The following is a 23,088-nucleotide window of genomic DNA, read 5'->3' as shown; positions in this document are numbered from 1 at the left end:
ATGTTCCATTTGATATTGAACGAAGTTTAAGATTCCTCCACTCGTTCATGTTCTTGTGCTCTTGTTGGAGTGAAGGACTTCTTCAACAAGGTTTGCAATCTCTTGGAGATTACTTACACAACATAACCTGCATAATACTCAGAGTCTTGATAATGGCATGACTATATATATATATAAGATAGTAAATATGGAAGTAAAGAAGCATACACTTCATTAACATGATTGCGTTGTTGTACATACAAAATAATAATGTATTGATACATTATTTGCACATATACTCAAAATGAAGTCATCACGATTATAAAAGATTATCAAATCCTCCCAATATAGTATCTTCTATCTGTAGCTTGAAAAACTCAACCTCTACTCTATGGGTTTATTATCCTTCTCTGAAACAAAATACATATGCTGATACATAGGTGAGAGATAAGTCCAAAAACATAACATAAAATCTATCACAAAATTTAATACAAGGAAAAATAAATATTAAGATTTGTGGTTAAATCAGTGAAATTAATAGATACTGTGAGCATGAATGTCACGAAATTAATAAGTAATTTTATGCATAAAAATCAAAGTATAAAAATCATGTATGAACAAGAACATGGGTAGGCAGTGAATAATAAAAGTATTAGTAACAATAATTAGGATAAAACTAATGGGTATAATTAGGAGTAATAATCAGTGTAGAGATGACATGATTAGTCAATTATATAATATTTATACAGGTAAGCATTTATCAATCTATCAGTCAATTAGTCACTCAATCTCATCATTTCAATATTTCCTCAGGTAAGCAAGGTTTTATCAGTTCACCCTCCTGCCTAGAGTTTTATTTAATTAGCCAATCCATAGGCACTAAGACCAAACCTTCTTCCACATATAATATTTCCTGCATTCACCAAATTCATACACATCATATGGCACATCATAACAGTATACTTAGCATGAAAACAATATGTGCAACAATAAGTAATATTTCAATAATAGGGAATAATAGACATTTTTTGATATGGATGAGTTCATGAGCATTAGTTTTAACATATTAAAATCATTAGTATTTCTTGGAAGTTGGAACTATTTCCAATATCATGTAATGAGGAGAGGAACACATTCAAAGTAAATGCATCTGACTTTGACACATGCAAATTATTTGTGCAATGCATGTCATACCCTAACACAAATAATAAGTAATACAAATACTAAAAATCATGACATCACAGTCTACATTCCTACACAAGATGAAATACTTCTTAAATTAGAAAAAGAATCACAAAAATCTGGTCCAATCCCGTAAAATTGCTTAGGAATGTCAAAGAAGAAAAATATAAAAAATTATATGGTGAAAGTTATCAATACTCTACCAAATTCTTATTCCATATAAAAATATATGACTAAAATAAGAGAAAACACGACGAATAAAATCACTGACTTTTGAATTGGGTAAATGATAACCTACTAAGCATAAAGCTCTCGAGTCAACCTTTAAGCCCTACATCATCATTTTCCCTTTCTATCCATTCTCTTTGTCCTCTCTCTCCATGGTTTAGGTTATTAGGGAGAAAACAAGAAGAAAACCATATAAATAAGGGAGAATTCTTTTAGTAAAGATTGTGAAAACTTTTATAAAGTAAAAGGTGAAAAGTAAATTGGCAAACAATTTAAAACATTACGAAAAAATTGGCATAAACCAATATACTGGCATTGGAATATACTAGCAAAATTGCTTGTAAATTAGATAATGCACAACTTTATAAAGTCCAATGATACCCATATGTTAATCATATAATGCTTTAGTTAATCACATTGTACAACTCAATCAAACTCAGATATATGATTCAAGATTATGCATAAAATCATTTATGGATAAAAATATTTAGACAACAATGATATGCATATTGGGTATCACATGATATAAATTTGAAAATAATCTCGGTAATTCATAAATAAAAAGTTAGCGTTATTGTAATTGGTCGCTACATTTACAAGGACTAAAGTCTCCTCACCTTATAAATAGTATCATCATTGACATCCCATTCATGCACCATTCATGAGTGCAAATTTGGATAGACCTGCCCCATCTTAGCTCTTTCTCACATATTAGTCTTATGCCAATATATGTTTAGGTTATTCTTTGTAAGTAAAATTAGGCTGCACGTCAACCACTATCTTTGTCACTTGATTCATTGCATATGCAATCTATTTTCTCAATGAAAAAAAAATTGAACACATTACAGATACAAGTCCACACTCTAGTAGTAACAATCTTTAAGTAGACTTCCCAGCTTTCTGAATAGCCATAAGAGATCCAATGTATTAGTGAGCTAGAATAAGTCTAGTAGGCCCCTATGATTAGAGTTGTAAATCCAAATGATTATATCAAAGTTCAAAATGATAATATAAATCAAGCCTTATTATTGGAATTTCCTCAACCTTGATGCTCTAAGTCTCATTATTTGGCCTCTTATGGATGTATAAGCCCAATCCAAGAATCGAATCATATTTTTTATAGGATGAGATCATAAGACCCACAAATTAGATTGCCTTGTCCACAGGGTGAGGTTATAAGAGCTATTATCAGGTCTACTCCATAATAAATTTAAAATTATGTGCGACTCACAAATATAATATTAATCACCATACTTTAGTATCATCAAGTTCATTAAAATATCAACCACAAATCAAAAATCAAAATGGCAAGCATTGTTTTTCCTATTTATGGTTTAAGCCTCAATTTAATTAACAGAATCAGCGTATTATTAACAAGCCCTCTCGAATTAATTTAATTAATCATGATACCTTATTTATAGGTTAAGGCTATAAGACCCATTATTAGGCTTTCATAGTCCTCAAGGTCATAAGTGCCACTTATGAGCAATCCAATTAGTGTAAGTCCCAATCCTAAATTATTCAAAGCAAACTTGTCCATCAAATTTTGCTTAATTATTGGGCCTCTCAACGAATACAAGACCCAATCAAAACTAAGCTCAATCTGCTCCCATGATAACAAGTCTACCAATCAAAATCAAATGAATCAACCAAAACCTCATATGTGCTTAAGCACATTTTTTTAATCAAAATGAAACTTGTAGATAATTAATAATCATAGCAAGCCTCTAAGTGCGCTTATCAATTATGTCTAGTTCAACTAAACCACATGCAATGATGGGGTGTACCTCTAAACTATTCAATAAAGAAATCATTAGTATGAGTTAACATCAACCTTGAAAGCACATATTTGATAAATAGATCTACCTCAATCTACTCAAGATGCCTAAGATAAGGCAACCCATAAATGTTAGTTAATCAGGCTCATTAAACGTTATAACTCAAAGCTCTTGCATGATGGCAGACTAGAACCATGGGGATCTTGACCAAATCTAAACTATTAAATTCATATCTAACTATGACATTTGAGCCTAAATTTGAGCTACCTGAATGAAATATGGCCAAACATCACGAAAAATCTAATTAAAATATATATAATCTACCTCAGAAAAATTACTCATGGATTTTTCTCAAATGCATCAAGAAGGCTCAAAAGGTGGGGCGTTTTTTCTTCTAATTGAACACTCAATTCAAAAAATGATATGTTGTGGAACACTAGGATATCAAATTTGATCGCACATTCTCTCCAACTGAAGCTTTTAGGTTAAATATAATTTTGACCAATGATGTAGCAAATCTAATGTAATACCCCTGTGATAAAGTCCCTAATATAATCATATATGACAAATTACTTGTTGGACCATCACTGGACCAGTTCATGGAAATTGTAATGACAAACTCAGACCATTGCCAAGGAATTTCTTCACCAAAAACAACAACAACAACAAGCCTTTGTCCCACTACATGGGGTAGGCTACATGAATCCTTTTTCGCCATTGTGTCTAGTTAAAAGTCAAATTCTCATTTAAATATAATAAAGAAAGATCATTTCTAATATTTTCTAACCAAGTCTTTTTAGGTCTACCTCTACCTTTCTTAACATAAGTCAAATCTAATACCTCAACTTTCCTATCCGGGTAATCAGAAGGCCTCCGTTTAATGTGGCCAAACCATCTAAGGAGACTCTATAATCTTATCTTCCATTGGAGCTACTCCAACCTTTTCACGTATATGCTCATTTCGTATCCTATCTCTAAGGGTAAAGCCACTCATCCACCTAAGCATCCTCATCTCTGCAACACTTAACTTACTATTATGCTTCTCTTTTAATGGCCAACATTCGGCACCATAAAGCATTGCAGGTCTCACCACCATCTTATAAAATTTTTCCTTGAGTTTGAGGGGGGGCATTTCTATCGCACAACAAGCCCGATGCATTCCTCCACTTCAACCATCCAACTTGAATTATGCTGATAATATCCCCATCTATTTCACCATCACTCTGAACAATATATCCAAAATATCTAAAACGTGTACTCTTCTTAATGATTTGATCGCCCAAAGTCACAATCCCCTCATTAGGTCTATTGCTACTAAAATTACACTCTATATATTCAGTTTTAGATCTACTCAAGTAAAAACCTTTAGACTATAAGATTGACCTTCATAATTCAAGTTTACCTTCGACTCCCTCTCTAGTCTTATCAACAAGAAGAATATCATCAGCAAAAAGCATACACTAAGGTACATCCTCTTGCAAATGTCTAGTGAGAACATTCATGACTAAAGCAAAAAGCATCCATGACTAAAGCAAATAGATATGGGATTAAGGCTGATCCTTCATGTAATTCAACTGAGATAGGAAAATACTTGGTCAAACCACCTTGTGTTTGAACACAAGTAATAGCTCATGCATACATATCTTTAATGATTTGAATATAAGCGTTAGTAACTCCTTTCTTTTCAAGAACTCTCCATAGCACTTCTCTTGGAGCTTTATCATAAATGTATTGAACAAACAACAAAAGTATTTAAGTGAATAAAGCATATTGGAAAATTATTTGGCTGAGGAATATTAGCGCCATCTAAATTAGATCAACTAGGTCTTTTAGATGCTAGCAAATAGAAACTATGCCAAGACTCAAGTCTGACTAATTGATACCTGGTGACTGATTAGCAGCATGTTTGTTGAAATGATTCTTATTTTCCAAGTAAGCATTCCTTTTCCAGTTCTTAATTGCTTGCTCGGCTATGGCCTTCGCCTTCCGCACTTCCTCGGCACTAAATTTGTGTTCAATGATGCCTAAAGGACCAGGTTGCAGTACATTGATTACAGCTTCCACATCATGCTCCAACTGTCTAAATTATCAATTGCAAATTTGGGGAAAAAACACAACATCAGTTAACCTAAAACAGTGCTAAATCGCTGGAAAGTCAAATTATAAAATCATGCTTTCAATACGAAAGTATGAAAGAAAATTTCAAACAAAGAGGCGGGGCAGAAACTGTGACAAGTTTGAAGATGGCCGTTATAAGTTAGAATATAAACGTCAGTATAGTCTGATTTTTAAGTTTGACTAAAGGTGCTGTCTGGTTTGATGAAGTTTGATGTAAAATATTTGAATGTAAAACAACCTATTGTGTTTGGTTGGAATGAAAGGCAATAAAATAATTGTGCAGTACATAGCCTTCACAGATATAATGCAAAGTGAATGTGGTCAAATCTGAAGCAATTGCTCTGCTGGAATTTGCTTTACATTTCATATGCACCAAAGCAAACAGCACCAAAGTGGCTTTAGAGTTCATTGACTAGCAGAATTATTTAAAAATGTCACATAATTTTATGGATATTGGCAAATTTTGCAATTGATTGTCAACAAATATACCCATTATGCAACAATTATTTAAGAATTATTTATACTCGCACAAACCAGATCAAAATGGATTCAACAGCACATCTATATAACATTGCATTGTATGGAAATTGTAGGCCATATTGACGAGAAGAGTGACAGGACCTCTCCATGTACTATTCCATGCAAGTGGGGTATTGAATAAAAGTTGATTTGAAAGTAAGTATAATTCGTTGAAAAAACTTTGGAACTTCATCTTCTCAAATAAGAAGAGCAAATCACTATGATCCTATGTGAAGCCTTCAGCAAAAATGGTAACTACTGAACTACTGTCCTCTCACAATCCCTGTTGTCATAAAATCAGTTAACTGCTGATACCAGTCACCTGCCTCCAAACCACCACCCTCCACTTCAGTATCTTTGTACCCATAAGACTGCCATTCTATCCAATCTCCAATAATTGCCATTAAAATTTCTTCAATGGACCACTAATCTCCTTGACCCCTCGTTGGGGGATAAATACTTGATGTTGTTACTGTTGACCACTAATCTTAGTTCTCGCAAACAATCCGGATAATCCAATTCGTACACTAATCCTTCTTCAACTTTTAGTTGGAGTATCCTGAAAAACTCCAGTCTTTAGGCACGGCAAGAGCAGTAAATACTGGTTGTTTCTTCCCCTGCCTACCCAATTGAACTTTCCGGCCTTAAACTGCAAGTACTCTCACACTACCTTACCATTGCCATAATATATGCATTTAAATTTAACTAATTAGACCTTGGAAACAGCTGATTTTAGTGTTATATAGTTTCAGAAATGCTATCAAAAAGGTGTGGAGCTGGTAAAACATCTAAAGGAAAACTATTTGCTCACAATGGTTCAATGCGTCTCGGTGTTTGTTGAAAAGAAACGAATATGTCTTAGGTGTATGCCAATAAAGGTGAGTTGCTTGGGACCCGTTGAAAGGGTCAAGCAGATCTCGTGCATTTGTTGAGACTAGTGTGCTGAGATGAGCACAATAGACTTGTCTTAGGTCGGATATAATAACCAGATAATTGAATTAAATTGCATATTAATACATCATATTTTACAAAGCATTTCAAACTCATAATTGAACATGTTTATTTACTAGTTTTATATCATGGTTTCATGTTTCATAAAGTTTAAAATTGATTTGGCTGAAGGTTGAGGGAGTAAAGGATTTTCACCAAGATTAGGAGATTTTTTACTCACTGAAATAAAATTATTATATTTATTTTGTATCTTTACATTTAGCTTAAAACTCCTTAAAAACAGTCACAGCTAAGTGCTACACGTATATGGTCCATGCATATGCTTTGCACCGTATGTACGTAGATTTAGCCTCTATTTGCTCAGCACAATCCGTAAGGACATGCGCTTCAATAATCAAATATATATTTTTCATATTGCAATTCCAAAGTTTGCACTGAGTGTGTGTGAGTCTATATATATATATCATAGAAAAGTCCGTATAAAGATGGAAGGAAAGTTAATATATGAGGCTTCTTGAATGACCTCAACACCTGGAAAAAACCTAGCAAGCCACATACTTTACTAGAACATACTATGCATAGTTGGCTGGTGTTCTTAGAGAAAACCTGCCTTTGAACGCTCAAATAGTCGAATCAAGAAAGAAGTAAATGGTGGCAAAAGCCGGAAATGGAGGATTAGTTATGCTGCATAGACACGGACACACAGACACAGTGACAAGGATAGGACACGACACGGACAAGGGACACATCAATCATTGAAAATATATGACACGGGCACGAATTAGACATGCTATGATCATTTTTATATTTTAAAAAATGTGTATATAAATTGAATAAGTATAATACAACAACAACAACAACATCAAGCCTTTATCCCACTACGTGGGGTCGGCTACATGAATCCTTTTTCTCCATTGTGTCCTATTAAAAGTCAAATTCTCGTTTAAATCTAATAAAGAAAGGTCATTCCTAATATTTTCTAACCAAGTCTTTTTAGGTCTACCCCTACCTTTCTTAACATAAGTCAAATCTAATACCTCTACTCTCCTAACCGGGTCATCGCAAGGCCGCCGTTTTATGTGAATAAGTATAATATGAAAAATAATTTAATATGTGCTTAAAATGATTAATATTAGGATGTCGAGAGTCAGCAGTCGATATCGTGTATCAGGCATTGAGAGAGGAGACGACAATGTCGTTGAGAGTCACGCATCTATGTTATGCAATAAGTATCGTGCATCAATGTCGAGATGGCATCTATCATTGATATTGAGAGGGCGTTGGTCGTCGATGTTAAGATGACATCAGATGAGTGGTCAAGTTGTGGGCATAGAAATTGCTAACGTCGAGCATTAATGTCAAGATAATGTCAGACTTTAATGTTAAGATTATTTTAAAATGTCAATGTTGTAATGACGTCAGATGTCGACGTTGAGATAACATCGAACATTGTTGTGAAACCATCGCCACCTGTCAAAGAGGAAATTGTAGGCCATATTGACGAGAAGAGTGACAGGACCTCTCCATGTACTATTCCATGCAAGTGGGGTATTGAATAAAAGTTGATTTGAAAGTAAGTATAATTCGTTGAAAAAACTTTGGAACTTCATCTTCTCAAATAAGAAGAGCAAATCACTATGATCCTATGTGAAGCCTTCAGCAAAAATGGTAACTACTGAACTACTGTCCTCTCACAATCCCTGTTGTCATAAAATCAGTTAACTGCTGATACCAGTCACCTGCCTCCAAACCACCACCCTCCACTTCAGTATCTTTGTACCCATAAGACTGCCATTCTATCCAATCTCCAATAATTGCCATTAAAATTTCTTCAATGGACCACTAATCTCCTTGACCCCTCGTTGGGGGATAAATACTTGATGTTGTTACTGTTGACCACTAATCTTAGTTCTCGCAAACAATCCGGATAATCCAATTCGTACACTAATCCTTCTTCAACTTTTAGTTGGAGTATCCTGAAAAACTCCAGTCTTTAGGCACGGCAAGAGCAGTAAATACTGGTTGTTTCTTCCCCTGCCTACCCAATTGAACTTTCCGGCCTTAAACTGCAAGTACTCTCACACTACCTTACCATTGCCATAATATATGCATTTAAATTTAACTAATTAGACCTTGGAAACAGCTGATTTTAGTGTTATATAGTTTCAGAAATGCTATTCAAAAATGTGTGGAGATGGTAAAACATCTAAAGTAAAACTATTTGCTCACAATGGTTCAATGCGTCTCGGTGTTTGTCGAAAAGAAACGAATATGTCTTAGGTGTTTGCCAATAAAGGTGAGTTGCTTGGGACCCGTTGAAAGGGTCAAGCAGATCTCATGCGTTTGTTGAGACTAGTGTGCTGAGATGAGCGCAATAGACTTGTCTTAGGTCGGGTATAATAACTCGATGACTGAATTAAATTGCATATTAATACATCATACTTTACAAAGCATTTCAAACTCATAATTGAACATGTTTATTTACTAGTTTTATATCATGGTTTCATGTTTCATAAAGTTTAAAATTGATTTGGCTGAAGGTTGAGGGAGTGAAGGATTTTCACCAAGATTAGGAGATTTTTTACTCACTGAAATAAAATTATTATATTTATTTTGTATCTTTAAATTTAGCTTAAAACTCCTTAAAAAACAGTCACAGCTAAGTGCTACACGTATATGGTCCATGCATATGCTTTGCACCGTATGTACGTAGATTTGGCCTCTATTTGCTCAGCAGAGTCCGTAAGGACATGCGCTTCAATAATCAAATATATATTTTTCATATTGCAATTCCAAAGTTTGCACTGAGTATGTGTGAGTCTTTATCTATATATATATATATATATATCGTAGAAAAGTCCGTATGAAAGATGGAAGGAAAGTTAATATATGAGGCTTCTTGAATGACCTCAACACCTGGAAAAAAGCCTAGCAAGCCACATACTTTAGTAGAACATACTATGCACAGTTGGCTGGTGTTCTTAGAGAAGGCCTGCCTTTGAACGCTCAAATAGTCGAATCAAGAAAGAAGTAAATGGTGGCAAAAGCCAGAAATGGAGGATTAGTTATGATGCATAGACACGGACACAGTGACATGGATAGCACATGACACGGACACGGGACACATCAATTATTGAAAATATATGACACGGGCACGAATTAGACATGCTATGATAATTTTTATATTTTAAAAAATGTGTATATAAATTGAATAAGTATAATATGAAATATAATTTAATATGTGCTTAAAATGATTAATATTAGGATGTCGAGAGTCAGTAGTCGATATCGTGTATCAGGCATTGAGAGAGGAGACGACAATGTCGTTGAGAGTCGGGCATCGATGTTATGCAATAAGTATCGTGCATCAATGTCGAGAGAGCATCTATCATTGATATTGAGAGGGCGTTGGTCGTCGATGTTAAGATGACATCAGATGAGTTGTCAAGTTGTGGGCGTAGAAATTGCTAATGTCGAGCATTAATGTCAAGACAATGTCAGACTTTAATGTTAAGATTATTTTAAAATGTCGTTGTTGTAACGAGATGTCGACGTTAAGATGACATCGAACATTATTGTGAAACCATCACCACCTGTCAAAGAGAAATGAAAATGAGAATATTCTATGAATGAGTTATTGAGTGCGAGCGATTGTTTGATGTTGTGAATAGGAAATAAGATTTTTTTTTTAATAAATAATTTTTTAATACAATAAATTATATTTAAAAATTCATAAAATACTTATGACACGCGTGTCCAATTTGTATTTAATATTTTTTAATTTGACATGCTTTCAGCATGTCTGACACGTGCGGAAAGCGTATCGGACATATGTCGGACACTGGATGCCTCTTTGAGGAGAAGTGTTGGTGCATCATAAAGGACGAGAACGCCAAAGCCAAAATTAGCAACCACACAAAGGTTTAGGTATAAGTCGAGTGGTCGTGGTAGGGGTAGGTAGGTGGGTGAATTGGGTCAATAAAAACAACCTTGAGAAATTCTGAACTTCTTAGAGAAAGAACTCTAAGAACAATTAACCTAAGAACAAATGGAGCAATTTACTTATGATTTAAAGAATATTGCAAAGCAACAAGAAAAAAAATATTTCAACCAATTTTTATATTGGTTCCATCCAAATAAGTAAATGATAAATAAGATGATCCTAGCCTCTTAAAGGATTAAGAAATGTACAAAGAAACATAGAGCTTGAGAAAAAAGTAATGGATGGCATTTAATCATTAAAATGATAGAATATTTGAATCTTCTCAATAGATTTTTTTAATATTTGAATCTTCTCAATAGAGTTTTTTTTTTTTTGCCTTGCTTTTAACCAATAGAATGGTGTTATTTATACCTTTAATTCACTGTTGAAACAAGTGCAAAAGTTTGGCTAATCAAATCCCCAAGTATGCCATATGGATATAGCTTAATACCCATTGGGATTCAACTATCTATTCTGTCATTTTTCTAATCAATTTTAAAATAAGTTGTCAATCAAGATTTATCTCACTCATTAGTGCCATGGAATAACAACAAAAATCAAATAAAGCAACAAAACTAATCAAGATTTCTTTTAATACCCACAAATGTTAATCAAAATAAAGTAAGAGAATTATTAAGAGTACCTCAAAAGCTTTGGAAGGTTAGTGGCTAAAGATAGTCTTGGAAAGAACATCACAACAAGCTTTTTGAAAATTCTTGCTCTAGGACCTAAAAATGAGGAGGAAATAATTTGAGAAAAAAAAATGGCAGCACAAAAGAATTATCATTTGGGAAAAAATTAACAGGCTTAATTGAGTTCCAATAGTGATGCAATAGGCCATATTTTAACTTGTGTGATGCAACCTTCTTTCTATTTCATAATATAGTGCCAATATAAGCATAGTGAAAAAAAAAAGTTTGAAAATATTAGGACTTCAATTTTCTTTGGTGTTAAATGAATAACTTCACAAAATTGCATTTGTGCTCATATGAATAAGATAAGAGGACAAGATACATAAAAATAAAATACTTCTTAATCCTAAAAATTAATTTTATCTATCCATCTTCTAAATATATCTTCTATCTTCTATTATGCATGTGTTAAATACCTAAGTCTATTTTAAAAAAAAATGACAGTTCCTTTTTGTCAGATTAAGATGTCTTCAAGCTTTTCACAATAACAATAGAGCGCACAAAGTGGTTCTACAAACAAAGAGTTTTTCATGGTTGAATCAGGATATTAACATAAAAGGATGCACAAATAGCAGGTCATAGTGAGTGTGGGTTCTATGGGGGTTGCGTTTATGTGGTTGTTGCTGCTTCTATGTTAATTTTACAAAGTACAAGCACTTCATGTGTATTTGTACAAATTTCTATACCTAGCATGTGAAGGTGTACGTCAAGAAGCTTCTGTACTCAGAACTAACAATTGATATAAGCCAGGTATCTTCAAGAAAAGCACATATGACTTTCAACTTGCTCTAAACATTTCCTTCTAATTTTCAAGCATTCATACTTCTTCATTGACTATAAATAACTCTCATGTCGAAGGCCTCTTAATGCTTTGGGAAATTCAAAATCAAAAGCATTTTTCTAGCTCTTTTTTTCTCCATCTCTTTAAGCCATAGTGTATATTATCTCTCTTCATTTGCAAATCCTCTTGAGGTGCTCTTATGATATCTTGGGTTACTTTCGAAGTGAATTTCTATAATTGTTGTTGTTGTCTTGTATGCTACATTATTTTCTTTATTTTTCAAACATAACTACTCGATGTTTTTGACATATCAACTCCTACTATGCATTGAAGCTTCCCAAAATAACATCTATTATTTCCTTAATATTTTTTAGTGTATCTAGCATTTGTTTTGTTTTCTTTCCTAGCATGATGGTTGATATTGATCACTAAAACAAGAACATGGTATACTATCTCAACCAACAGAGGGGTTAAAAAATTTTTGTAAAAGAAAATGTAAAGATGATTTAGTGTAACTCTCAAGGGAGATCATCGGTAGTGGTTTTAGGCTTGATTAAGAAGCCAAAACAATAAAAATTTGTGCGTATCTTGGTTGAGTACTTGATGTTTTTTTTGTCTCATCTCCCTCAATCTCATGGTTCACTTCACCCTTCATAGTCATCTGCATGAATCAATATTTAAAGCTTTTGTTTTCTCATGTTTTCATCAGGTGTGTTGACGAACCAATATTTAATATACATAAGATCAAATATTTATTTATTAGTTTTTTTCTATGCATCCTACAAACTAAAGTCATGAGCTGGGCATAATAATTGATTATTTTTTTCTGAATACCATATATGGAAAAGAGACAATGGTTTAACAATAAAGGGGTAAGTGATTAACAAATTTAGTTGTAAGGCAAACAATTTAACTCTATTATCACTTAGTGTACAAGGATTTAATTCATGGAATGGCCTCTCTATAAAGCAAGGGTAATATTGTGTGCATTAATCCTCTCTATAAGATCTTTTACTGAAAAATATTGTGGAACAACATTGAATTCTGATTTATAATTAAAACTAGAACATTTTTAACACCAATTTCAGGATGCTTCCAAATTGAAATCTTATTTGGGGAAGCTAGGCCAAGTACATAAGAGTGAGTTTCTTAAAGATTGTGGGAAATCAATACATTTTAGGAAACAGCCATTAAGGTCTCGTTTGTTTCGGCTTTTTTTTTTTCTTTTCCGTTTAGAAACGGAGATTTTTTTTTTTTTTTGCCGCTGTTTGTATGGGATGTTTCTATAGAAATGCTTTATGGGAATTTCATTTTTCTACTGTTTTGATAAGCTATTTGATATTTGTTTTTCTGTTAGAAAACTCTATTTCCTTAACCATTGTTTCTAAAACTATCTTTTACAAAAGTAGAAGAAGAATCAAACGAAACCTAAATCCAACAACTATAAAATATTAAGAAAAGCATTGTTTCGACATAGTTTTTAAGTCATCTAATTAAGTCAAAGCATTACAAACTTGGCATGAATTCATGCAAATAAACAATGTAAATGGTGCTAACACCAATCTCCAAATATATCTCCTAACAAGCTTCAGCACTGCAGTATTCTCCAAGCCCATTATAAAACAAATATCCTATTAAGGGGCTGTTTGGTATCGGATTTACAGCGGGATTTACGCTAAATCCAGCCAAACGGTTTTGTGCGCACTTTAAATCCCGGATTTAAGCATTTACTGTATAAATCCCGGATTTACTAAATCCCTCGGTCCGGCGGATTTACGGGATTTGGCCGAAGAAGCGCGCAAAAGGGAGAAAGTTACCTTCACAGCCAGCGAGCTCCCGCTGTTGCTTCCGATCAAAATGCCGTAGGGAAAGTCGTCGAAGGAGCGTAGTCGAACAGCCACGAAGGAGCCGAAGAAGTGACGCGTGCAATCTCTACACGAAGCAACGAAGCCGAACAGCAACGACGAAAAGAGAAGATGAAAGGCAAACCTAAGATGCCTCTAAGTTATTATTGATTAACTTAATTAATATAATTTAAAATATTAATAAATAATTAAATTAATTAAATAAGTAATAGTATAGTTAGTGTATAAATTAATTAACTAATTTAACTTTATTGAAAAATTAATAATTAAATATTAATATAGTCAGCTTAGTTGATATATCTTAAAATATATATTATTAAATATATAATTAACATTTATAATTAAGGTAAATTTTAATTAAATTATTTATCATTATAATATGTTAACTATAATTAAAATTAAAACTAACAAGTAACTTGTAATTAACATATTATTAAATTCATAACTCATTAATTTTAATTTTTAATTTATAATTAACTTCTTCACATTTAAACCTCTGACTATCATAAATTTTAAAATATATTAACAAACAATTTCCTAGAATTTAATAGGATTTAATATTTGTCATACTTAAATCACCCTCAAGATTTACTAAATCAAAATTTACAGGATTTAATAAATCCCACTTGTTGCCAAACAGCCCCTAAATCAGTATTGATCAGCATTTGTAGTTCAAATGGCTGTAATAAGACAATTTACATATTAAGTAATAAATAAGTCCTCAAAATCATCTACATCCTACAAAAATTGTGAGACATTTGAATTAAAAAAATTAAAATTATATTCATCACGATCAAAATTTCAATTTCAACAACTTACATTCGAGTTAAACGTGCCAATGAGACGAACCCAATGACATCAAGAATGATTCGATCAGAACCTGAATGAGTCCAAATAAGGGTTGAAGCATAATTGAAAATTTTAGAATTTTAATTGGATGATCAAATGATTTTTGAATTTGGCATGCTTATAATCAAAATTAACGGCTCATAGGATCGAAACCAAAGAGCCTAAGATTACTTAATTCCAATATCATGTAGGAAGTTAAACAATGAAGAAACAATCTATGATAGAATGAATTAATATAAGCCATCCTACAAAGTGCTCTGAATTTTCATAATATTTACAGGTATGTCAATCTCTAAAATATATAAATATATCCCTACTCTCTACATGAAAGGGGGGCTTCTGACTAGATATTCAAAAGAGCTTAGATGCTTGAAGACTACTTGAGTAGTCCATCAGAACACTTTTGTTGACCCAATGGTCATTGAGCACAAATGTTCACATGAACTCCATCACTCTTTCTATTATTTCTCTATAACCAAAATTTGTTCTATGATAAGATCAAAAGCATATGAAATTGACTTATTTTTAATCAACGGTCACTTACCCAAAACTATTCAAATTCAAAATTAGAACAATCAAAGGCCACACACATCATTCTTTTTTTAATCCTCCCAAGAACTAAATAAGCTGATATAACTGATTATTCATAGCCATTTTTTGCTAATTACTACACAATTCACTAAGAAGAAAACAACCCTCAGGATATTAAAGGGCTCAAACTAAGATGACTTGAAGATTTCCCCAACGGTTGGCCAAATAGGCTTTACAGTTTGCATTCTTATTTCTTCTTTGCTCCAGCTTTGGATTTCTTACTTGGAGGTACTTTGGTTGCCTTGGCTGCTGCATCCTTGTTACACAAAGAAAGACCCAAAAAGGATCAACAATTTAGAAATATGAGACTTCTATAGAAGAAAATGAGAAATATTCAAACTGAAATAAGGAGCAAAATTCAGTGGATAATAATAGTTCACCTTCCGTTTAAGAGGTTCAGATGTATTTATCACTGGCTTAAAAAAAGACTCCATCCTGAGAGAGCAGGCATAGCATTACAGCAACAATAACATGAACTCGTACAAAAAACACCAGATATTTATTCTTGCTTACCTCCCTTGGCTGCCTTTATCCTTGGCTGCCTTAATCTTCTCTGTCGCCTGAGAGAAATGCAAACAATAAACAATTGCGAAGCAGTAGAAATATGCTAAGAGGCTCCCTTTAGGTTTCTTTTGGAACAGCTTTTTTTCTGCTTCTTAAAATAGTTTGTAAGTACTATAAAGCAGCTTTAAGAAGCAATTTAAGCGGTAAGAAAGCTGTCCCAAACGAAACCTTAACTTCTTGGACGACTGGGATTACAAACCTTGACAACACGGTCATGGTTGAAGCCATTTTCGTTCACCAAGAAAGCCACAAGACCCTAAAAAGAAGAAAAAATCAGTATCAAGATAATAATCAATGAATAATAGATTGAGAATCACTTGCCTCTTCATCTGGAGCAGTCCACTTGAGCTCTGGTGTTTCCAAGTTGACTAAAGGGTCTTTAAAGAGCTGTCGAGCTTCTTGATAGGGCCAATTCTCTGGTATATGGTACCTGTTCCATGATAGCAGTGGATGATTAAGTGCAATTTTTAGGAAAAAGAAATGGCACCATTAGATACTACAACTGCATTAACTTGAAACAAGCAATCAATTATGTAAGAATAGCCAATTTCTGCTCAGCAAATGAGCTTTATAAGCATTAAAACAGCTATGAGAAGAAACAAGAGTAAAAGATATTGAAGTAATGGTTGTAATTGTTAATCCACTATCAACAAAATTTCAACTGAGGTTGCGCCAACCTGGTTGTCAACAGGTTAATGTAGTTAAATTACAATATATCTAAAAAGACGAGCACATCTAAGAACAGGGGCAAGTCTCACCTAGAAATGAAAGCAATGCAAAATCAAATAAAATGGAGAGAAAACAAATTTGAATAAAAGAAAGGGCACAGGATACGATTTAACTAAATGAAGTTAGTGTTTTAAAAAAATGATGATGGCGTTGCTGACTGAAAGATAGAACAATAAATTGTAAATGTTCAGAAAGGGCATGATATGAAAATCATGTCAAAAGACAAACAAGCCAATAACATGATATGAAATAGGGCTACGAACCGAACCGAGCCAAGCCAAACAAGTGCTTGTTCATCTTTGAGTTCTTTTACTGTCAGCTTATTCAATTTTGGTTCGAGCTAGATTCGAGTTTTTCAGTTCAACCTTGGCTCATTCAACTTGATGGATGTTCATATTTGGTTTATATTTGATTCATGTTCAATTTGTTTAGGACTTATCGAGCTTTAAACAAACGGGTCTCAACAAATTATGAATGATCTCTACTTATGGATGTTCATTAGCTTAGCAAACGAGCCTTATCAAGCCTACTAACAAATAATTACATAGAGCCCTATATGCAAATATATTTAACGAGTATTTTTAAACTACCAAATGAGCCCGTTCACGAACATATCTTACGAGTGTTTTCAAGCTACCAAATAAGCATGTTCGCAAACATATCTAGCAACTTAAGTAGGGCTAGGGGAGAAAGAAGGTAACAAAAGGATTAGGGCTAGGGTTCAGATTTGAGCCAGAAATGACGATCGGAGAAGCTAGATCTAAGTAGGGACATGAAGAAATGACAAGCATAGAAGGTACGGCTGAGTGCATCAGGATAAAAGCAGGAATAATTAAATAATATTATAAAAAATAATTGTAATTAAATTATACATAATATCAATTGAATAGATATTTATGATTTATTTTAATTAATATATAGTATAATATTTAATTAATTTTAAAATTTGTTAATTAATAATTATTATATGATTAAATTATTAATAAATATAAAATATTTATATTATGAATATTCATTAATTTTATAATCAAATATTAATCAAGTTTTTAACAAGCTTATTCACTAGCTCTATATCGAACAAAAATCGAGCTTCAAGTTTGTTCACAAGCTTTAAACGATGTTATTTTTTAACATAAATGAGTTGAACACAGTTCTTCGAGATTTTTTATTTGACATTGATTATTTAAAAAAAATGTTCAACCATGTTTGTTTGCTTAATTAAATGATCGCAAACAATCTTTTTAATCAAACCAAGATACGAGTAGCTCATCAAATGCTCTGTTCCTTTGCGAGCTTCAAGTTTGTTCACAAGCTTTAAACGATGTTATTTTTTAACATAAATGAGTTCAACACATATTTCTTCGAGATTTTTTATTTAACATTGAATATTTAAAAAAAATGTTCAACCATGTTTGTTTGCTTAATTAAATGATCGCGAACAAGCTTTTTAATCAAACCAAGATACGAGTAGCTCATCAAATACTCTGGTCCTTTGCAGCCCTAAAATGACATATTTGCATGCAACTATCATAATATTGACAATTCTTTGTTACATCACTCAAACCTAATAGATGTGTCAGTCTAGCATGAAGAAAAATATTTATGATTACTTAAAACAAATCCAAATAGGTAGCCGATTTCAATCTAACAACAAACTTTCCAGATTTATCAAAAATTACTAAATCAATGCAAAAGACAAAGCATTCAAAAGTAGATTCTAATCATTTCAATGCATGCACCTGTCTTTGCTTAAGTTCTCCAACACATTTTCAATAGAACCATGCTGACGGATAAGCTTCAATGCGGTTTGACCTCCGATACCTGCATAAAAGGGAATGTAACGCGGTAGCACTAATCATTGAATCACAATAAATTTACGACAGCACTGAGAGATGCTTTAAGCTAAGAGTTCAGATTCATTCTCTAAAGAGCCCACCATTTTCCAGCAAGTAAATATGAGTATAAATTATTTGGGGTTAGGATAATTTGTCTCTACAGTTCATCCCAAATATAGCCCATCTACATCTAGCTAGTTTATCCCATTTATACGTGTCTGATGCAAAACATTGAACTGGAGCTCCAATTGCACATGGGCTATACATGTATCATTGTACGGGTATTCTATGTATAGCCTGCGCTAAATTAACATGTATCGTTGTACGGGTATTCTGTGTAGCCTGCATTTTTACTTTTCTTTTTATAACATTTTCCTATAGCCCTCAAAACCCTATAAATAAAGGATGATGGGGAACAATTTAGGACCTTTACTCTTTTCTAGACTTTTGGGCTTTTTAAATCCTACCTCTTGTATTTTTTTATTAATATAGTAAAAACTCTGATTGCTTCCTCTTCTACTCTGTATTATCTCTAATCTCTCAAATCTTCATTCTTACTATTAGGTTCTCAACTCACTAGGCGGGTATCATTCACCGAACAATTCTGAATTCAACAACATAATAAGAAATTAACTCATAATATCCTGAATTCATAGCCATTTCATCAAATTGACTATCATGATGCGTCCAAAATGAGGAAATAGCCTGGAAAGCCCCTTCCACCCATAATGATGAACGGGAAATTCGCACATTGCTAACCAGTAACCAGACCAGATATCCACTTTGTAAGGCTTCAACATGATGGCTTAGTCGAAAGTGAATCTCAGGTTCAATGCTTAAAGCTTGATATGATCGCAAGCTGATCAGTAGATCATAATATCTATCAAACAAAAATAATAACAAATCGTATTTCTCTTAAAGGTCATGAAAAGAGATACCGCTAGGTTATGGATTCCACATAAACAATGCCAAAGGGATGTTAAAAAAAGTTCTTGAAAGTTTCTATATTTTCTAAAACTGCAGCTTTCCCAGGAGTTCATACACATAGAGCAGACCCATCCAGAAACAGTTATAAAAGCCTACCTAGGTTTAATTTCCCTTCGGTAATAAAATAGAAAGCATGGTGATCGTCTTGTAACAAACTTGCATCTGCTCACATTATCTCAATCAGCTTTTAATTTTTTTCGCTTTAAAATGTTAACAATATGTAAAGAGGTGTGAAGGAACAACAGTTAAAAAAACTATAAGAAACGACATAAATTCTTCTTTTCTTTTATGTATACCTCAGAGACTATATTTTTTGCATTTCCAACAAGCAAGAAGCTACTCATACAAGCAAATCTCACAGTTGCAACTTACTATCTTCTTAAAAGAATCAGTCAAAAGTCAAAATACCTTTAATGCTGTCACAATAGTCACATCCACAGAGGATGCATAAGTCAATAAATTGATCCATGGTGAAACCTAATTCCAGCAGGACCTTCACAGAAGGCATTGTCAGAATAGTGGAATTAGGTAGCAAGCAGTAAGCCATTTATGTGACAACAAACCTTTCCAACTTCAAATTCCATAACAGGGATCTTTTTAGAGCTTGGATCCATCAAGTGACGAAGAAACTTGGGAGCTCCAAAAGTCAATGAATCCATGTCTTCAGAAGCCACGGCATATACCTAAATTCAACATTAAAATAAAATTTAAAAAAAAAAAGTAATCAGAAATGCTTGCAAGGATGCATTACAAGAAAAAAAGGAGAAGTTTGGCTAGTACCTTATCACTTTTGCAAAGAGCGGCGCACTGAGCCTCTGCTTCGCATGGTGCCTACGAGGACCAAAACAAAGTTAGCTTGTACTCAACTGTACAATTAGGTATTTGATAATCTCATAACTTATAGTCTTGCAATCTTGTTCATTCCTCAGAACGGTTAGTTATATGTTATTGAAGTCCACTATCAACAAACTGCCAACCACCATGACAGAAGATTTAGAATTACTATTGGCAGTTTGACATTATCCTTGTAGTCTTACAAAATAAAGGCGAGACAATCATCTCTTTCTTGCAGCATTAATATTTCTATACATGTCCGTGTGCAACATATTTACATTGCACAAATACAAAATAATAGCAAATAAGAGAGAGGGAGACAGAGAGAAATCACCTCAATTACTGGAACGCCCATCAGTCTTAGAAGTCGTTTGCAATCCTCATTATGTTGCTTTGTTACCTGCACAAAAGGAGAAAAGAAATTAACGAACAAGTATTCAAATAATCTACAACAGAAAACTAGCCAACCCTACGTAGTGGGACAAAGGCTTGATGTTGTTGTTTGTTGTTGTAGAAAACTAGGCATATTGAATAAGCGCATAAACACAAGGGTATTTACCGCAGATATTAAAGCAAAAAATTAATCAAAAACCAAATAAAAATTTAAAAAAAAAATGTAATGCAAAAATAATTGTTTTCCTAATCAAAGAAGCCAAGATTCATTTCTCTTAACAATCATACAAAACAACACCAACATTGTTGGATCTTACCAATACAAGATTATACCATTGGGAGTACCCAGTGTTGCAGGGTCTATGGAGGAATTGATGTACACAACTTTCTCCTATACTGCAAAGATGGGTTTTTTGCATTATTTAAGCCCGTAACCTTAGAATCACAATATGGATAACCTATAAGCGAAGAGGTTTATGCATACCGGAATAGAAGGAAAAAATATGTTCACAATGGCATAAAATAAAAAGTCTTCCAAATATGCTAATTTAAGGAAGAAGCCTTAGGGCCGTATGAAACCAAACCAGATCCGAATGCTATTAAACAACTTGTTTAAGAGATAAAATGAGATTCTGGCATTCCAGCTTGGCAGGCATGCTAAATCACAATATAACATTTCTTCCAGCTTTAATTATTAAGAAAATCATAATGCATATGGCATAGGACTACCTTAACAGTTCTCTTGCTAAACTTTTCAATTTCTTCTTTATTCCCCTCCTGCATGACAAGAAGTAACCTACTAAATAAGGATCGGATAATAGAAAAAAATTACTTGAGGACAAAAAAAAATACAGAGAGATGCGAAAAAAGGAAAAATGACAGGATCTATTCAGAGAGCTTTCTTGCTAAAATTTAACAATCTACCTCTACTGCAGTAGCTAAATCCTTGGTGGCATCATCTCTCCTAATGTACCTATGGAAGAATTGACCAAAAAAAAAGGAATTTCCATTCCATCAAATAACGATTACAATAAACCTGAAATAGCACACCAAAGTTCATACCTTTTAGCAAGCTCCTGTTTCTTTAAATCAGGAGGCTGACCATCAAAGACGTACCTGGTAAGCAACATACATAAAAGGTAGCAAATATATTTTGATATAAAGAGATTAAACCGCTTAGAATTTGAATAATGAAAATATTTGATTTCAGTAATATAAAATAGGAAATGCAAGCAAAGATGCGTTACACTGGCTTAATTCCTGCTTCAAGCAATCTTATTGTGCGACTGAACATCCCTTGCAAATGGCTAACAAAAGTTTCAAATATATCAAAACAAAAAAAAAAGGTCAGCAAAAGCAGCAGAATACCCTTTTCCAAAAACAATAAAAGATTTATATGCCCCTAACCTGGTGACTTCGCCTGACTCATTTGTTAGCATCTCGGTCCCAGTCCTCCCCACCACAATCTATAAGACAAAAAAAATTTTGAAACAAAACAAAAACTTTGACCTTAAAAAATGATAATTTAAAAGCCCGAGACAATCCAAAACCCTAATCTTCCTAGCATATGCCAGAAACAATTCCTAAATGTGAACAACATTAAAATAAAGGGGGGGGTTTACATACAAAAAACTAGCTCTTCAGCACTAGATAAATCAAAACTTCCAAATAATAAGCACAATATAAAAAAGAAATCGAAATAGGGCTAATGTACGAACAAGGAACTGGTAGATGCTCATACTGGCGTCAATGGCAATCTTCCGACCGAAATAACTCTCGAACTTCTGCTCCTTCATGGCCTTGGGAGCGTAGTCAGCCAAAAGCTTCGTTAAACCCTTAAACAACGGAAAAGGACGACCATCAGTTCAAAAGGAATGACAAACCTATACACGGACCTTTACCAGCAGATCAAAACCCTAACCTTTATTCCCATAGTTATGAAGTAATTAGCCCGAGGGAGGCGTGAAGATGTATGGCTTCAAATGCACAAAAGGCCACGATTTTGCGCTGCTGTGAAACCTGTTTTCCCGCCTTTCCTCGGCGGCGGTAAACGGTGAACGGGCTCGTTTGGGACGCCGTCTCGCCTGCGTTACATTTAAAACGCAACCTAACGACTGTTTGGGATTGGGATAATGCGTTTTAACGGGGATGTTAAAATCTCTCCGTCCGCAAACAAATATGTCCGCTCCAACTGAACTCTAATAAATATTTGAATGGTGTAGCTCATGAGT

The 23,088-nt window shown here is 33.5% G+C and overlaps 2 protein-coding genes across 4 annotated transcripts; both read right to left on the bottom strand.

Annotated features, from left to right (window-relative positions):
* Window positions 1–188: 188 nt before the first annotated feature.
* On the bottom strand, window positions 189–14,070 carry LOC110100883. Its single transcript, XM_020828594.1, has 4 exons — window positions 14,028–14,070; window positions 11,381–11,465; window positions 5,051–5,247; window positions 189–389 (listed from the first exon to the last, which is right to left on the bottom strand). Exons 2-4 carry the CDS (start codon window positions 11,428–11,430, stop codon window positions 364–366), a joined length of 273 nt encoding a protein of 90 aa, XP_020684253.1. The 5' UTR covers window positions 11,431–11,465; window positions 14,028–14,070; the 3' UTR covers window positions 189–363.
* Window positions 14,071–15,416: 1,346 nt separating this feature from the next.
* Window positions 15,417–22,999, bottom strand: LOC110100878 (flap endonuclease 1). Of its 3 annotated transcripts, none has more exons than XM_020828588.2 (17): window positions 22,779–22,999; window positions 22,576–22,692; window positions 22,265–22,323; window positions 22,105–22,164; window positions 21,920–21,973; window positions 21,782–21,830; window positions 21,587–21,634; window positions 20,799–20,864; window positions 20,411–20,461; window positions 20,194–20,313; window positions 20,039–20,123; window positions 18,548–18,629; window positions 16,401–16,509; window positions 16,279–16,335; window positions 16,029–16,075; window positions 15,896–15,950; window positions 15,417–15,764 (listed from the first exon to the last, which is right to left on the bottom strand). In XM_020828588.2, exons 1-17 carry the CDS (start codon window positions 22,788–22,790, stop codon window positions 15,639–15,641), a joined length of 1,197 nt encoding a protein of 398 aa, XP_020684247.1. In that variant the 5' UTR covers window positions 22,791–22,999; the 3' UTR covers window positions 15,417–15,638. The 3 variants fall into 3 exon arrangements, with proteins under 3 accessions (XP_020684247.1, XP_020684248.1, XP_020684249.1); XM_020828589.2 differs by having other exon boundaries at window positions 15,417–15,761; XM_020828590.2 differs by having other exon boundaries at window positions 15,417–15,771; window positions 22,779–22,997.
* Window positions 23,000–23,088: the final 89 nt, after the last annotated feature.

This window comes from Dendrobium catenatum, unplaced genomic scaffold (assembly GCF_001605985.2).
Source record: "Dendrobium catenatum unplaced genomic scaffold, ASM160598v2 fragScaff_scaffold_1271, whole genome shotgun sequence".
In the NCBI taxonomy this organism is placed as follows: domain Eukaryota; kingdom Viridiplantae; phylum Streptophyta; class Magnoliopsida; order Asparagales; family Orchidaceae; genus Dendrobium; species Dendrobium catenatum.
Note: the sequence above shows the minus strand (reverse complement) of the source record. Positions and strands in the feature narration are given on the sequence as shown.